Source organism: Anas acuta, chromosome Z, assembly GCF_963932015.1.
Source record: "Anas acuta chromosome Z, bAnaAcu1.1, whole genome shotgun sequence".
Classification (NCBI taxonomy): Eukaryota; Metazoa; Chordata; class Aves; order Anseriformes; family Anatidae; genus Anas; species Anas acuta.
The window spans coordinates 70,217,316-70,232,982 of NC_089017.1; the positions used below are offsets into that span (position 1 = coordinate 70,217,316).

At 36.2% G+C, this 15,667-nt stretch overlaps 1 protein-coding gene across 3 annotated transcripts in view; it reads right to left on the minus strand.

The window, feature by feature from the left end:
- Positions 1-15,667, minus strand: part of RASGRF2 (Ras protein specific guanine nucleotide releasing factor 2) — a 137,524-nt gene that overhangs the window by 54,970 nt on the left and 66,887 nt on the right. For 2 of the 3 annotated variants that reach the window (XM_068666753.1, XM_068666756.1), the window contains exons 10-17: positions 11,757-11,917; positions 10,668-10,734; positions 9,665-9,801; positions 7,507-7,589; positions 5,221-5,469; positions 4,523-4,911; positions 1,392-1,520; positions 64-153 (exon numbers count right to left, since the gene is read on the minus strand). In XM_068666753.1, the coding sequence (XP_068522854.1) occupies positions 64-153; positions 1,392-1,520; positions 4,523-4,911; positions 5,221-5,469; positions 7,507-7,589; positions 9,665-9,801; positions 10,668-10,734; positions 11,757-11,917 (1,305 nt within the window). The remainder of the gene's footprint in view (positions 1-63; positions 154-1,391; positions 1,521-4,522; positions 4,912-5,220; positions 5,470-7,506; positions 7,590-9,664; positions 9,802-10,667; positions 10,735-11,756; positions 11,918-15,667) is intronic. The other variant, XM_068666754.1, reaches the window with a different exon arrangement.

Consider the following 15,667-nt stretch of genomic DNA (forward strand, 5'->3'; position numbering starts at 1 on the left):
TTTACTTTCTGAGACCCAGGTATGTTATTATTATCTCTCTTTGTTACAGTAAATTTTTCTCACCTGGTGGACTCCCATGCCCTGCTGCAGCTGTGGCAATAGCAAAAGCAGAAGCAGGAGAAACGGCACAGTGACTGTTGTCAGCAGTTTGTACTGTAAAGCGAACAGACAGAGAAAGGTTAACAGCTACTACAAGCTTTTAATTTTTCCAGGTTGGGTGACAGTAATATTTGAATTCTTCACTGATGTTTATATGTTGTGAACATTTTCTTTTGTCACTGTCACAGGATTTTACATGAAAGGAAATAAAAATATCACAATGACATTTGTGATTTGAATTTTATTTCCAGGTTTTTATAAATGACGTCACTATGGGAAAAAATAAAATAAAAAAATATATATATATATATAGCCAGGGATGAGGAATAAGAGAAACAATGGTACAGAGGATCAACTGTAACAAAAAAAAAAGATGTTAAAGGACAAAGCATCTTAACCAATCATGGTGAGATTTACAGATTTTCAAGATCACTGCTTAAAATAAGTACAGTTCTGCAAAATTTCTCAAAATTTCTGTATAAGGAGTTCTGTGAATGTTGATTCTGACCAATACTTGGATAATACAGTACTGTTCCTCCCAATTTCCAGCTCCAAAATCTTGCCATCCCACTGTAACCATACCCATTAACAAAAGATTACGGTTGGTTTAATATTGAAGTGTCTCAGTAACTTAACAGTTGAGAAGAATCTGTTCTGTTTTTGTTTTTATAATCCCAGGCATCAAACAACTGCCTTGAAATCTGGCTTGTGTGAGATGCCAGCATTTTAAGTATTAATGGGCATCGCTCACTGCTCTGTTAAGAATTTTGAAGAGCCATGTGAGAGCTATTTGAGCACTCTAGCTCTCACTCTTCCTCTTCAGCTGAGCAGTTTATTCAAATTTTGGAATGAATAATGCGACACCATCTGTAAATTTTCAGTTTCATACAAGGAAACAGACATAGTCATTCCCCATTGACAATAATGGGTATTGTGTATTTCATGATTACATATGATGTCCAAAATATGTCCCCTTAGTAGCTGAAAAAATCTGTGAAGGTCTTGAGAATTTTGTGAGACTAAGACTGATTCAGTATTAGTACATCCTGTTCAATCTGTTAAAGAACATTTCATCATACACAGAAATCCAATATGCTTCCAAGTCTCTTGTTCTAACTGTATTGACTGCCATAATTCACATTTTAATGCTTTTATTTTTATACCTGAAAAATAAGGAAAATACAAATAAAACACAATAATCAAAGACTGTTATTTTCTAGTATTCTGCAAAGATTACAGCTACAGTATTTAAACTCTTTAAAGTTACATAGAACAGAAGTTTAGTTTCATACCTCCTGATTGACGATAGCGGAGATGACGTGGAGTTGAAGGGGATCTACATGGGGAAAGTTCTGTAGTATCCACTGCTGAGGTGCTTTCAGGAATAGTCCTGTCCACTGACACAGATTCTAGAACTGCTGCTTTAAAAGAAATTGGATGTTAACACTGGGATGATCATTCATATTTTACAACTTGTGGTCATTTGGAAAAGAGGATATGTGGCTTTAAAGTATGCTTTTTTAAATCAGAGAGCATCAGAGATTATTTTGTCTTAGATATGAAAATAGTGCTGCTCTGCAGAGAACACAGAGTACACTGGTGATTCAGGACGCTCAGTTTATGAACACCAAAAGATAGAAAGTCTGCAAATAAGCAACTTTGAACAATCTGAACTGTACTGCAATCACACACACACACACACACACACAAAAAAAAAAAAGGTCATTAATTAATAGAACTTTATAACAGTGTTTAAACACCAAACCTTATACACATAAATTGTATTTAGAACAAAATTTCTCACGTTTAATCTGTGTTTTATAGTTGTTATATAATAGTACATTTAAATGGTACTGCTTTTGGAACTGGCCATGCATCTTCTGCATTAAGAAGATTCAACAGTAATTATCCTCTGGGAGGAAAGTTTTGTACCTATGACATATTCAAACAAAAGCTCATAAATAAAGAATTTGGTGAAAAACGGCAAGTTCTCAGTTTTAAAAATAGTTTGGCTATGACTGCAATTTAAGTCAGCAGACTATCCAGTGGAATGCAAATGTAATAAGGATATGTGAAGTCGTAAGTTTCATATGAGCTCATGAAAAAGAACCTTTGTTGGATAAATATCTATAATCAGAAAACTGCCTAATAAAAGGGCCAAACAACGCGGCAGAGCTGATTAGTCTATGGAACCATTCTTCTGTCAGAAGCATAATGAAAGGAATAAGCATAACTACAGCATAGCAAAAAGAATACCTCCTAAATGAGGGGAAAACCAAGTATTTTCAAAAAGCTGACAGCATATATTCTAGATTTGATACAAATGACAACTGTGCTATAAAGTAAGTCCTATAAATATAGAAAAATATAAACTTTGGAAGTGGGTGAAGGAGGTGAAAATTCCGGAACATAAATGGGCCACATTCAACAAGAACAACCTCCACCATAACAGTAAGTCCCGGGAAACTGAATTTGCACATTATATTGGATTTAGCATAAGCCACTTTTGTTTTTCTGGAAATCTGGCAGTACCAGAGCAAGAGTATTAACCATAATGAGATGGCGTCTCCTGATTAAATAGAACTTGTCTCTTTACCCAGAAAATTTCTGAAACAAAGAACCATGTCTGGATGATGTGGAATGTGTAGATCGTCATTCTGTAGTTCTTCCGATACCCATTTCCGTTCTCCTTGTGATATTTCTTTTTAAACTTACTTCCTAAATATGCTACAAGCAGCCTTGTGACATAAGGACTTTCCCCAGGAGAACAGAGCTAGCTAGTTGCTAATTCCCCCTGAATGTGTGGAAACTGTTCAGTAGGAGATCCCCAAATGAATTAGAGACTGCCATTTAGCAATTAGATGAGATTCTTGCCATTTCCAAACGTCCCTCATGCTGCCCAGATGACACTCCCAGCTTTGACAGACTGGTATGCAATATGTTAACACCTCTGCCATAATGCCTGGTGCTAACAGTAGACCAGAAAAATCTATTCTTTAGTAGGTGTACACTTAAAGTGTAACAAAAAATGTTACATCTAAGACTGCAGTTACCTATGTAAAATTCATCTTAATGCATGGCCGGCATTTTGGAACATGCTATCAAATTGATTTGTGGTTACCCTAGCGTACAAGAAGAATTTGCCCAACCCTACATAGTAAATAATATATTTTATTTAGTATGTTAGAGTCTGTTATGCAATTCATTTAAAAACATCCAGCATGCAGAAAAAATGTGTTTAAATATAACAGCCAATCAGCATTTTATGAAAACATAAAGAATTGGCAAGCATATGCTCCTAGAACACTAATGTGGCTAACTTGCCTGATGAAAAAATTGTGTGTTAAATAATACATTACACCCTGTAAAAATAATGCATCAGTAGGAAGGAGACAATACTTCAATCATATTTTTCTTAGTTTACTTTTTGTAATTTTTTTTCTTCTTTTCTCTTTGGTTTCATCAATTTCCAACGTTTAAGTGGCTGTAAATAAAATCAAGGCATATTCAACTCAGACTTGGTCAGGTTGTAGCTCAGGCCCCAGAGGACAATTTCTAAGCACGGCTTTTAGTAAGAAAACAGTATTTTTGTATTTCCTCATTTTCTGCTTAACATAACAACCGTACAAAAAATTAGGATATATTTTTATTCCAATTGAGAAGACCATCTCTCCATTCTCAAACAGTGATGAGAAATAACTACTCACCCATGCATCCTACGAGATTAGAGCTACTTTCTTGCTTTGAGCAACTTAAATGACTCTATGGTTCTGTGTGCAATGCTCCCATTCCAGATGTCCACAGTGAGGTTTATATCAACTAGCTTTCTGAAAGTAATACCTATTTTAAGGTGTCTCACAGAGGCCACAGCGGAAAAGAGGCATTTGCACAGGTGCAATTCATCTTTTTTAGATGTCTTTCTTCTGGATTGATAACAGTCAGGTGACGTGAATCTCAACAATGCACCAAATGCTCATATACATTATTTGTTCAGATTAGTGATGAAATCCTTCTGAAAAACTAGCCCTGCTTTGTTAAAGCTGCCAGGTTTTTACATTCCTGTTTCTTTTTCTCTTAATATTTTACTTCATGGGACAGCTCCAAAATCTGTAACTCTCAGGAAATTCAACTGGTATCAAGCATTTCTGTCTCTTTCTCCTAACACTCTTCCAAAGGGAAAACAGACAATATAATTCTGCCATACTGCTATTCATATTAAAAAGAAGTGGAAATGCAGTGGAAATGCATCACAGCCTCTACTGGAAAAGAAATAGAATATTTTATTATCGCAGGCTACTCTGATCATGAAACAATAAGAAATAAAAAACAACTGCTCCACAATAATCTGACATAAATAAAGCTTTTATTAGAGACAACTCTATTTAGCAGAAGTAACATTCAGTATTCTGTAGATAAAGAGTACCTCTTCGAACGCTTCTCCTCAGCTTGTTACAGAGGTCAATGCGAGGATTCTCCAAGCTGTCCTCTATGGAGCCAGGGCTTTGCTCAGGAGAGGAGGGCCCTTTGCTAAGGTCCAGAGGTACCTTGCTACCTGTTGGCGGAGGAGAGGTGGCCGGGCTATAGGTCGAGGTAGGACTGCTCGCCACAGATGAAGTAGTGAGATCAAGGGCACCAATTCTCGAATTCAGCGGTGAAGTCAATGACAATTTTCGAGTTCTGACAGGTGAGGAAGTTCTGGAAAGTGAGAGTGGAGGAGGAGAAGAAAACTTGCGACAGAGATGTGGTGACTTCCCATCAGCTAGGTACTCTCCTCTATTATTTTGATTGGTAGCAAAAAATAACTCCAAAGACCTTAAAGTAAGAAACAAAAAAGCAACATCATAATAACAAATGCAAAACAGATTTAGGTGATAACACTTGCAAACAAATTTGTGCATGCAAAATCTGTATGACACTTAGTCCTCAAAGCCTGGGTCAAAAGTTGAGGCATATTTATCTAAAAACTTGCATCCTATTTACAAACAATGAACCTTTTTCTTAGCTTATTTACATAACAAAAAATCATGTTTGAAAATAAACAACGTCCCAGTAACTCTGTAAGAAATTAATCATAGAAGAAAAAAAAAAAAACAAAAACAAAAACAAAAAAACAGAGCTCACCTGACTGGAATGGAAGTGAAAGGCCGTCTGTATATGTCTGAAAGTTTTTCCAGTACAACAGCTGCAGTAGTAAATATGCGGTAAGTATGTAGGAAAGTATTCAGGAAATCAATACTTAGAAATCGCAAGTCTGTTAGCCTCTCCAAAAGCCGTTCAACACTTGCATAACGGATTTGAGGTACTTTGCAGGAATTCAGAGTTTTGCTGAAGCAGATATCAATGTCATCTCTATGAAGACGAGCATCGGACCTACACAAATATTAAATTAGAACATTTCACCAAAGAGGAAGAGTTATTATGGCACAGCAGTGATATCACTTCAGTTACTACTGTCAACAAAGAACCAGGAAATATATACCTGTATTTTATCAACACAATAAAACTCTTCATTTGTGGGAAAGCCCGCTTCCATTCAGTTATATTTTATGTCATAATTGGAGCCATTTTGATTCATTTTTGGCAAATAATTAATTTACATTTCAAAACCTAAGAAACCATTAATGAAGCCTACATTTCTGAAGTGGAACAGGAGACAGAATTGTTACCATTTGTCTGTTTTAAGCTGTTGTGCCATGTAGACCTACTGCAATGAGAAGCGTTCTGTAACATAACTTAACTGCTTGCAGTCTTTTCTGCTGGGATCTTGCTTTATAAAATAAACTAGTGGACCCCAGCAAAAGACAGCAAAACTAACTCCTTATTTAAGCTTAAATCTTGCTTTCAATGTACCACCTGCACTCAGGCACCAATAATTACTTAGGAAAAAAAAAATAAGGAAAAAAAAAAAAAGAAAGCAGAAGGAAAACAGGAACAGAATGAAACATCTCAGCCTTCAAATAAGAACTCCCCCTTTCCCCCTCCCCTCCTTCTTGGACATCACAACAAGAATTAATCACACATATAGTCCTACTCATGATGTTTTTTTCTAAATGGGGTTTTCCTTCATTTTATCTAGCTGATGCTTTAGTCTACAGAAAAACAGGTTGGATGCTACGTATAGTATATTTCTATACTGTTTTGTGTTTTCTTACATCATCAAATTATTCTGAGCACTTCTCCGCTGCATTACTTAAAATACAATTCTTCTTTCTTAAGTTGGGTCCTCAGAAAAGTGGATTTTTTTTTTATTTCAACTAAATATATTTGTCCAAAGACATTATTTACTATCATACTTTAAAGGCTAATGAATGCTAAAAATCAAACTGATGATTAAAATTTCATAAAGGGAAGAACAAATTTGTATGTTGTTAAGATTCTGTGTGGTTTTTTAGAATGAAGATTTTTTTTCCTGACTTTTTCCTTTTACTTTTCTGTAATCTACTATTTGAAAAAAAGATACTAATGTTAACATTCAGTAGGTAACATAAGTGTTTAAAAACTGTAGAATTCCTGGAATTAAAATGAAGAAAATAAAATGTCTTCTTTCCAGTGATTAAGGGTATGTGCTGTGTAGCACTGTGTTCAGATGGGTACATTCTATTTCTTAACATTTATATTTGATATTGGTAGGTAAAACTGATGTAAATACAGAACTGTAGAAAACTCCAAACGTAAAACTATGTTAGAAAGTTGGAATCAAGTACTGAAATATTGCCTATGAACAAAACTGATTCTTCTGGAAAAAATAAACAATTGAAAGAAGGCAAGAGTGAAGGAAGAAGGTTTATGAATAATAATTGTTACTTTGATGTGATCAGTTCAAATGGTAAGAATTTTTTTTCTCAGATATAAGAAAAGGAAAAGAAAAAATTTGGCTAGTAAAGCAGAATACTTCGGAAAAGGATACTTTTCTGTACTCAACCCAAAGTGTGCAGAAATTTTAAAATATATTTAATAAAATTATGAGTTGTAGACAGGAGACAAAAATCTAACAGAATTAAATTACTCATCTGAAGCATAACTGAATGCAATTTCACAAAGAAGAGAAAAATCTGAGCTGTGATCCTATACTGTCCAACACTGTGAATTAAGACTTTACCATCTTGAGTTATTCCTACCCCTTCAAGAAACAGATTGTAAAGATACATGTTGGGATATAGAATTAATTCCATTCAACAAAAATGGGAAAAAGAAAGAGAGAAAGAAAGAAAGAGAAAAAGAGAGAGAAATAGAGAAAGAGAGAGGAAGGAAGGAAGGAGGGAAGGAGGGAGGGAAGGAGGGAGGGAGGAAGGAAGGAAAACCAAAACAAAAGGCTTCATTTTCCAAAAACACATTTTCTTTTGATAAAACTTCTATTAAAAACCAAAAAGGCTATTTTTCTTACTAGGAAAAGAATGCTGCACTTACTTTATCATATGTGGCACTGTGACTTTAGAATTTTCTTCAAAAACTATGGTCATTAAACCATTGCACCGTATGTTATCAATGCACTGTGAAAATAAATATTGAAAACTGTTAGCATCAAAACACACTTTAAGAGGACTTACTTCCACACTGTTAGGATCACTGTAAGCCTACAACATAGCTTTCATAGGGCCTGAACTGACAGGTAAAAAGAATTTTCGTAAAAAAAAAGCAGTGATGGAAGAATTACTGTGGACATGATTCTCTAGTCTTTTTCCTTTGATTTACACAGCTTCAAGTCCATGCATCTTTACCAGCACACTCATAAAAGTCAGCTCAGAATCTCTTTTACACATGATTAGGTATTTTGAGCTGGAAATTAAATAGCCATGAAGTTCCATTGAAACTGAACAAAATTAAATACCTCCAGCATCTCTTGAAAAATCAGTACTGGAAATAAGTTAGAATACTTTATACATAAAGTGAGATACAGAGATACAAATAGCTTCTAAAAACACACTTTTATTGTTAATAATAATAATAATAATAATAATAATAAATCAAACGGTGCTATTATTCTTAAATACAGATATGAAGCTGCTGTCAGAGGAGTCCATTGCATAATCTTGTATAACAGTTTTGGGCTAGGCATTAGGATCTGGAAGAACACTGCTGGGGTATGTTCACAGAACACACTGCTTTGAAATTATAGGCTGTCCTGTCAAAAAGAAGTTTACAAGTTAGTCAGTCCTCAAAGCAGCTCAGTGCTGGTGGTGCCTAAGTACAGCTCAAAGCCATTTGAACAGGCCATTTGAACAGCATTTTCTGCTGGTTTGTACTTTGATGTAGTTGAGGTAACACCACAGTCTTTGATCTTGGCAGTGATCAGACAGTCCACTGGCAGAAGAGGCTTTTATGGTCTGCAACAAATATCTCATACATAATACTACAGAACTATACTATAGTACACAGATACCATCTTTCTAGCTAAGTTATTAGTGTAACAGGAATCTAGGGTCAAATCAACAACAACAACAAAACAAAACAAAACACACACACACACACACACACAAAAAAAAAAAAAAAAAAAAAAAAAAAAAAAGCACTTTTCATAAGAATCCTATAGTTTGAATGAAAGGAATATAAATTCAAGAAAGCTCACTAAGAACATACCATCAAATAAGACTTAGATGCCATATACATATGTAATTTAATAAAATATGCAGAACTCTGGAAACCAAGACACGTTCTGTGGATGAACTGCAACTACATGTATACACTTTCATTTGCAAACATTGTTGGGAGAACACACCTTAATCAAAAAAATGCTTTCTATATGCCCGTTTTTGTTAGTGTAGTTCCTACGTTCTCCTTGAGGGCTGTAGCCAGGACAAAGAGAAAAAAGTGCTTCTGGGCAGCTGATTCAGTAATTTTTTATGACATGGTTTCTGCTGGTAATGGGCTCAGTCAGAAACATGATTTTGTTTTCAAGAGACATTTCATGGTCTCAATTCTGTAGTGGTTCCATAGTACCAGTTCCCCCTTCAAAATGCCTGTGGTGTTTGCACAGGGTCTTAAGCCCTTACTATTTTTTTCTTTTAAGGTGATGCCTATCCCTTCATCATCTCTTGCTTCCCTTCTTTTGTAAGGCTGGAGGTCAAGCTCTTTCATTCTCACACTGCTAACGGGTCTCAGCTTTCTCAGGCTTTTACTTATAAGATTCTCTTAATCGTTGACCCTAATCCTCTCCAGAATCCCTGTCTTCAATAGCTGGAGGAGACTTTCCTTTCCTCAAAGATGGAACAAGAGAATAAAAGTTTCTTATGGTTATTCCCTGGCTATCTGACTAACCCCTTCACTCTTTGCTCTCTCAGCTATATGCAGCTAGTTATATTTACCTCTACCTTACTATGCCAGTTCCAAGCTTTGCAGGCATGTAACTGTCAAGTTGGCTGTGGAGCTTTTCACCTCTCATTGATACACATATTTCACTGATGACTCAAATGCAAGGACAAGATTTTGGGGAAAATAGGTAACACTAAAGTATCTTCACAGTCAATCAGCCCTCAAGAAATTATCAGCTCACTCTTGAATTAGTTCTCAGAAACACAGAATAAAATAAGATCTCATAACAAACAAGATAAAGAATGTAGTAAGCTACCTGACTTATATCACTTGTCCATGCAGCTTTCTCCTGACGTGAAGGGGCTAAGAGGACAACAGTAAAAGAAGGAGCATCCGTAGGTTCAACTACAAGCTTGAAATCAAGGTGTCCAAACACCTGTCCAGAACTTTTTGCTTTACAGTGAGAGGAGTTAAAAAAAAAAAAAAAAAAAAAAAAAAAGTCAAAATGTGAGCTTTCAAACCACAGAATAAAGAAATAATGTTTCCACTTACAGTGGAAGTTACTTTAAAGCATTTCTCTGACAAAGAGCAAATCCAACTGGTGATCCAAGACAGTGATTTTGTTTTTCCACATATACCAAATAAAAAATAAGCTACAAACATGCAACAGTGAAAGTTGCTGTAAATTACTTTTTAAAATGTCAAATAAGGCTAGAGTCCTTCTAACACTTCTTCGTTAATATACTACAGATATGCTGAAATCAATGAAACTACTTTCACAATTCAAGTGCGATTCTTGCCTAAAAGTCCAGCATGGAAGCCAAACTGAGTAACAGTAAAATCAGCTTGGGAATGTGTTTTGTAATTTCATTTGAAGAAGGTTGTAATCAAGATTTGTAGGGAGTCCAAGACAGAAACTTTCCACTAATTCTGCCAACTCACTCAGCCCCCATGTATTTAAGAAACTCAATTATCTGTTTTGTCTTTCAAGACGTTTTTCCTTCCTTCCAAGATCCTCAGGGTGAACTTGTATACAAAAGTCAGCAAATAATTTGTCACATTCTTTCAGCCAATGTACATGAAAATCTTATGTGGGATGTCAACAGCAGGAACAAACAAAGCAAAACAAACCCTTATGTAAACCAGCATGTCCATTATGAAAACATCTATTCTACACAATCAGTTAACTGAGTTATTTCTCTGGTTTCATGAACAGGGAGAACTTAACAATTTGTTTTTTATGAAAAATAATCAAAGGGTAACAATTTCAAGAACATTCTTAGAACTGTAATTACGACAAACATCTGAATGTAACTTACAGTCATCATCAGCTGCATCTGTCTCCTCAACCAGTGTGCACTCTATTAAAGACAGAACACCTCCCGTCTGTGAGAACAAAGCACGTTTTTCATAAATGTAGACATCTGATCCTATTTGCCATTACAAATATTTTTAAACATTGATATATCTTACTGTATGTTTTTACATTACTCAGAGCACTTATGAAGGTGTATCAGTTTCTAGATGCATATTTTTCCTCAGGAACCAAAACCACCTAGATTAAACATAATATCTTTCTTAGGCAATCAAATCAATAATACAATTAAATGTGCCAAATGTTTTTCCTTTTTACTACAATATATAATTTATCTCATATAAAAGCTTGATCACAAGATTCAAAAATGGTTAGAATTTCATCATTTTCTACTGAATTTATATCAATTTAATGCTTTTGGTTCAGTTACACTTAATTTACTTTGCAAAATACATTAATTACTTAAAGAGTACAAAGTGAGAAAGCATACAAAAAGTAATGAAAGTGACTTTCTTATTAAGCAGTCTTAATAATATCTCAGAAATAATATCTTTGTCAGCCTGAAATTCTGTTCAACATACACCACTCTAAACTACTTCTTCTTTATTCACAAGCCAACCCAAGAAGGCCTGATTCTCAACTAATACAACTAGAATATTCTTAGAAGAACATTTGGTTTGAGAAAATATGCTGTTTTGGAAAACAGAACTAACTTCTAAAATTAATTTTATTAAGAGCTCTGGAAATTATTCCTTGCTAAATCCATGGGGTTGTACTGGCTGATATGTACTGAAAACTGACTCACAGTCAGTGATAGCATATACAGAGGTACACACTATGTCCTGTTTCTAGCCCCCAAATTATTAGGATTACACAGTTCTGGAAAAAGAAAAAGAAAAAAAAAAAAAACTTATAATATTTTGTTATTAAGAACTTTGGCTGAATTTTATTATTTGCAGCAAGAAGACAGAGCAATCAATTACTTCATCTCACTTCTTTTCATGATAACACAAAATCTCAGGTTAAAGCCATAAAATATTGAAATTTCACTGAAGCTGTGTTTTCATTTCATAAACTGAGTCATAATCTGTACCTTGAGCAGATGCAGTTTTCCTCCTGAACTTCTTGTACATATTAAAAAATGCTTTGTAAATAAGAAGCACTGCCTTTCTCCTTCTTTTTTCAAAGATAATGATCCCAGACGAACTTTACTAAGTTTTCCCCTCTCAACTGAAGGGACTTGAATAAGAGAACCTAATAACAATCAAAATGAAAAACATACTGTAACAATAATAATATTTGGTAGGCGGTGTGTGTAGTGTTAATCCATCAGACACTATGACATTAAATCATGCAACTTTTCATTCTATAAAGTACTAATACACATCAATATCTGTTTTAAACACAAGTCATTCATATTTCTTTGTACCGGCTCATTTTATTTTTTAGAGTGAGTTCAGGATAACCGTTTTGCACTTTTTTATGGAGAGAAAAAAGTTTGTCTTTACAACAACATGCTTAGAATCAAGCAAGCACAGACTAGACCTATACTTATGTACATGCCTGGACCAGATCTTGGGCAAATTTTTATGTATCTTTAAGACATTAATAGTACATTGGTCAGAAAACAAAGCTGAACAACAACTCCACTTTTGGCAGCTGCTAGCCTTGCAAAAGGTATATTACTTTCAAGCTAAAAAGACAGAAAATGAAAAGAGAATGTTTTGAAGGAAAACAGTTTTCTGTGTGTGCCTCTGTGCAAGAGAGATGGTAATGAAGCAGGTTTCTTCTTATCTTCCTACCTTACATTGTGTAAATTTCAGTGCTACACAGCTCATCTAAAACTTCAGAACTAAACTGAATCTCATTATGTAGGTCTGCTGTGCAGAATTCCAGACTGGGGAAAAATTTTGTACAATTTCATGCCTCAAAAACAGTATCTGAGCAACATTTGCATATTGATATCACCATGTGTTATTACTTCTGATTTTGAATGTGGAATCAATTTTGACAGCGAAGTGCAATTTGAAGTTCACATACATGATCTTAAACTTATGAAGAAATGATGACAACATTCTGAAAAAGCTATTGTTTCTAAACTTCACATTTTTCTGCATTTAGTTCCCCTTATGTATTTAATTAGTGTTATTAATATACTTGAAACGTATTATCTGGCATAGCAAAATATATACCGGTAAACATAACATTATAGTAGACTTTGACAGCCATTTCACTTTTAAATTTAATGATTTGTGTCACTGCAACAAAACAGTGATGTTTTACTCCAGAAATTTGCAAAGGTATGCAACATTTTTGAGGTTCACCTGAGTTCTAACAAAAAAAAAAAAAAACACTATTTGTTCTACAATTCTCTTGGACAAAACAGTGTATTTATCTCTACTGTAAAAGATAGCAAGGAGATCATTCCCATGTGTTGGAGCTGTGACTTCTCTGTGACATTGGTTGTCCCCCAGCTCCTAGTGTAAGGCCAGTGCTATGTACAAAACAATTCACAAGCAACTTCCCATCCCAAAATTCTTAGTGTAATTTTCTCCTGAAATTCCCCCTACACATTTTGGTAACAACATTCTACTTGTTCTTTTCTTCCTATGCTGCTCCTTAGAAAAATGTTGTAAATATAATACACATATACATATATCCTTGGAACTTGATTTGTATTATTTTTTATTTATTTATTTTCTTTAGAATGCTTTTAGGAATACCATATTCTGTTCTGCTAAAATGGGATGAAGGTTAAATGGTGTACTTGTGTGGACCTGAAATATCACTGTTTAAGGTAAATCAAAAGAAACTGCAGATTTTAAATGCAGCAGAAAGACAGCATTATCTGTCTTTGATGCTGAACTTTCACAGAGAGAAACAGATTTCTGTGTGGCTGACATCTAACAAGGCCCTTGTGCATTCCTGTGAAGCTCTTGTGATTAATGAAAATGATTTGCCTGACATGGCTTCTATTACAGATTTCCTCTTCAGGGGAAAAAAAAAGTCATGATTGGCCAGTATACAGCTGCAATAACTGAGTGAAGATAATTTTGGAATATTCATTAATAGTATATGATTTGGACAATTGGTGTAATCTGAGGAATTTTTATCCAGCTACAGTCCTAAGCACATTCAGTACTCACACTTCAATACTGCCAGAATAGTCGTAATAGCCCATGTTCAATCCAACGAGTACAAAGGGTTGTATTTAAAACAAACAACAACAACAACAAAAAACTACATTGTATTGAGTGGTTTACAAATTCAGTTTGGCTTTCTCCACTGGGGAAAGTTTTATTTCACCATGAGGGTGGTCAAACAGTGGAACAGGTTGCTCACTCGAAGCTGTGGAGTCCCCATTCTTGGAAACAATCAAAACTCGACTGGATATAGTACTGAGCAACCTGCTCCAGTTGATGCTGCTTTAAGCAGGTGGGATTGGACTGGACTATTTCCAGAAATCCCTTCCAATGTCAACTATTGCATGACTTTTTAATTGTGATATATTTGTCAGCAGGGGTAAATTCAGTGCAGCTGATGTAAGGAAGAACAGACAAAGTATTTGGTGGCCTCTGAAGGGCCGCCAGATGACAGCCTTCCGGGTGTCAGCCAATGTTGTATTACAGACTGAGACTGCTGTTTTAACTTTAGACTCTTAAAGATGATGTTCCTTAACGGTTTGCCTTGACTTACAGAGTGCCTGGCAATAAAGTCTGTATGTAAATATGAGAGAAATAAAAGGGAACCCCAAGAAACCTGAAGAGGATTCCAAAATATACATTGCAAATGTAAATGAGGGAATTCCTATGGTCTCAACATTCTTCACACAGTCAAACTCTTAGAAAAATAAAGTATGTAACGTAGATACAATATGGCAAAGATGAAATGGACCTTCATAGGAAAAACCTGAATAAAGGCAAAGATACCTATCCCTTTCTGTGCCAGAAAGATGTTTCCTGTACCAGTCTACACTGATGAAGAGGAAGAAAACAAGCCTAACTGAAATGAGAGGGGACTGACGTCACTCTCAAAGTGACCCTACAGTCAGATGTGAAAGGCAAATGGGCTTGGTATTACTTCATTAGCTCAATTCAGATTTCTGCATTTGCACAGTATCACATGTATTAGGTCTTTTAAAAGATAAACTTTGATATAGCTGTTCTTAAAATAACACCCAAAGGTGCATCGTGGCAGCCTGACTGCCATGCTGCATCGCCTGCTTGGTCCTGCACGCAAATGTCTGGCTGCCACTAGGCAGTATTTTGGCCTTGCACTTGCAGAGCTCGAAGCTCCATGGATGAACCCTGGCTTTGAGCACATCAGTGGCACAAACCCCCATGGGGAAGATCTGGCCAGCCATAGCTCCCAGCCAGCCACATGGAGGCAAAGAGTAAGGCCTTGGGTGCCCCAGTCACTTCATCCCCCCAGACATGCAGCCTCCTGGTCCCACCAGCCCTGCAGCCACTCAAGGCCCCATGCTGCTGTCCCCTGGGACCCCAGAAACCCATAGCAGCTGTTGAAGCAGTCAGTAGTGCTAGCTGGAAGAGCCGTGTGTCTGGCACAATGGGGACAACTGTGCAAACCCCATCCAGCTCAGCAGCAAGCGGCCACCATTAGTGTAGAGACACTCCCAGCCTTTTGTTAACTCAGAGCAATCCCAATGGTGCCACATAAGGGAAGGGTGTGTTTTTTCCTGCTTGAACATCTCATATGTATTTATTATCAATAGATCCCTTCCTGTAGAGGCAACATAGGGCAACAAGAATGGTGAAGGGTCTAGAGGGAGCTGAGGAACACACATGAGGAGCTGCTGAAATCGCCTGGATTGTTCAGCCTGGGGCAGAGCAGGCTGAGGGGAGGCTTCGTGGTGGCCTGCAGCTCCCTCAGGAGGGGAGCGGAGGGGCAGGCGCTGAGCTCTGTTCTCTGGGGACAGCGACAGGACCCGAGGGGACGGCATGGAGTTGGGACAGGGGAGGGTCAGACTGGGGGCTGGGGAAAAGT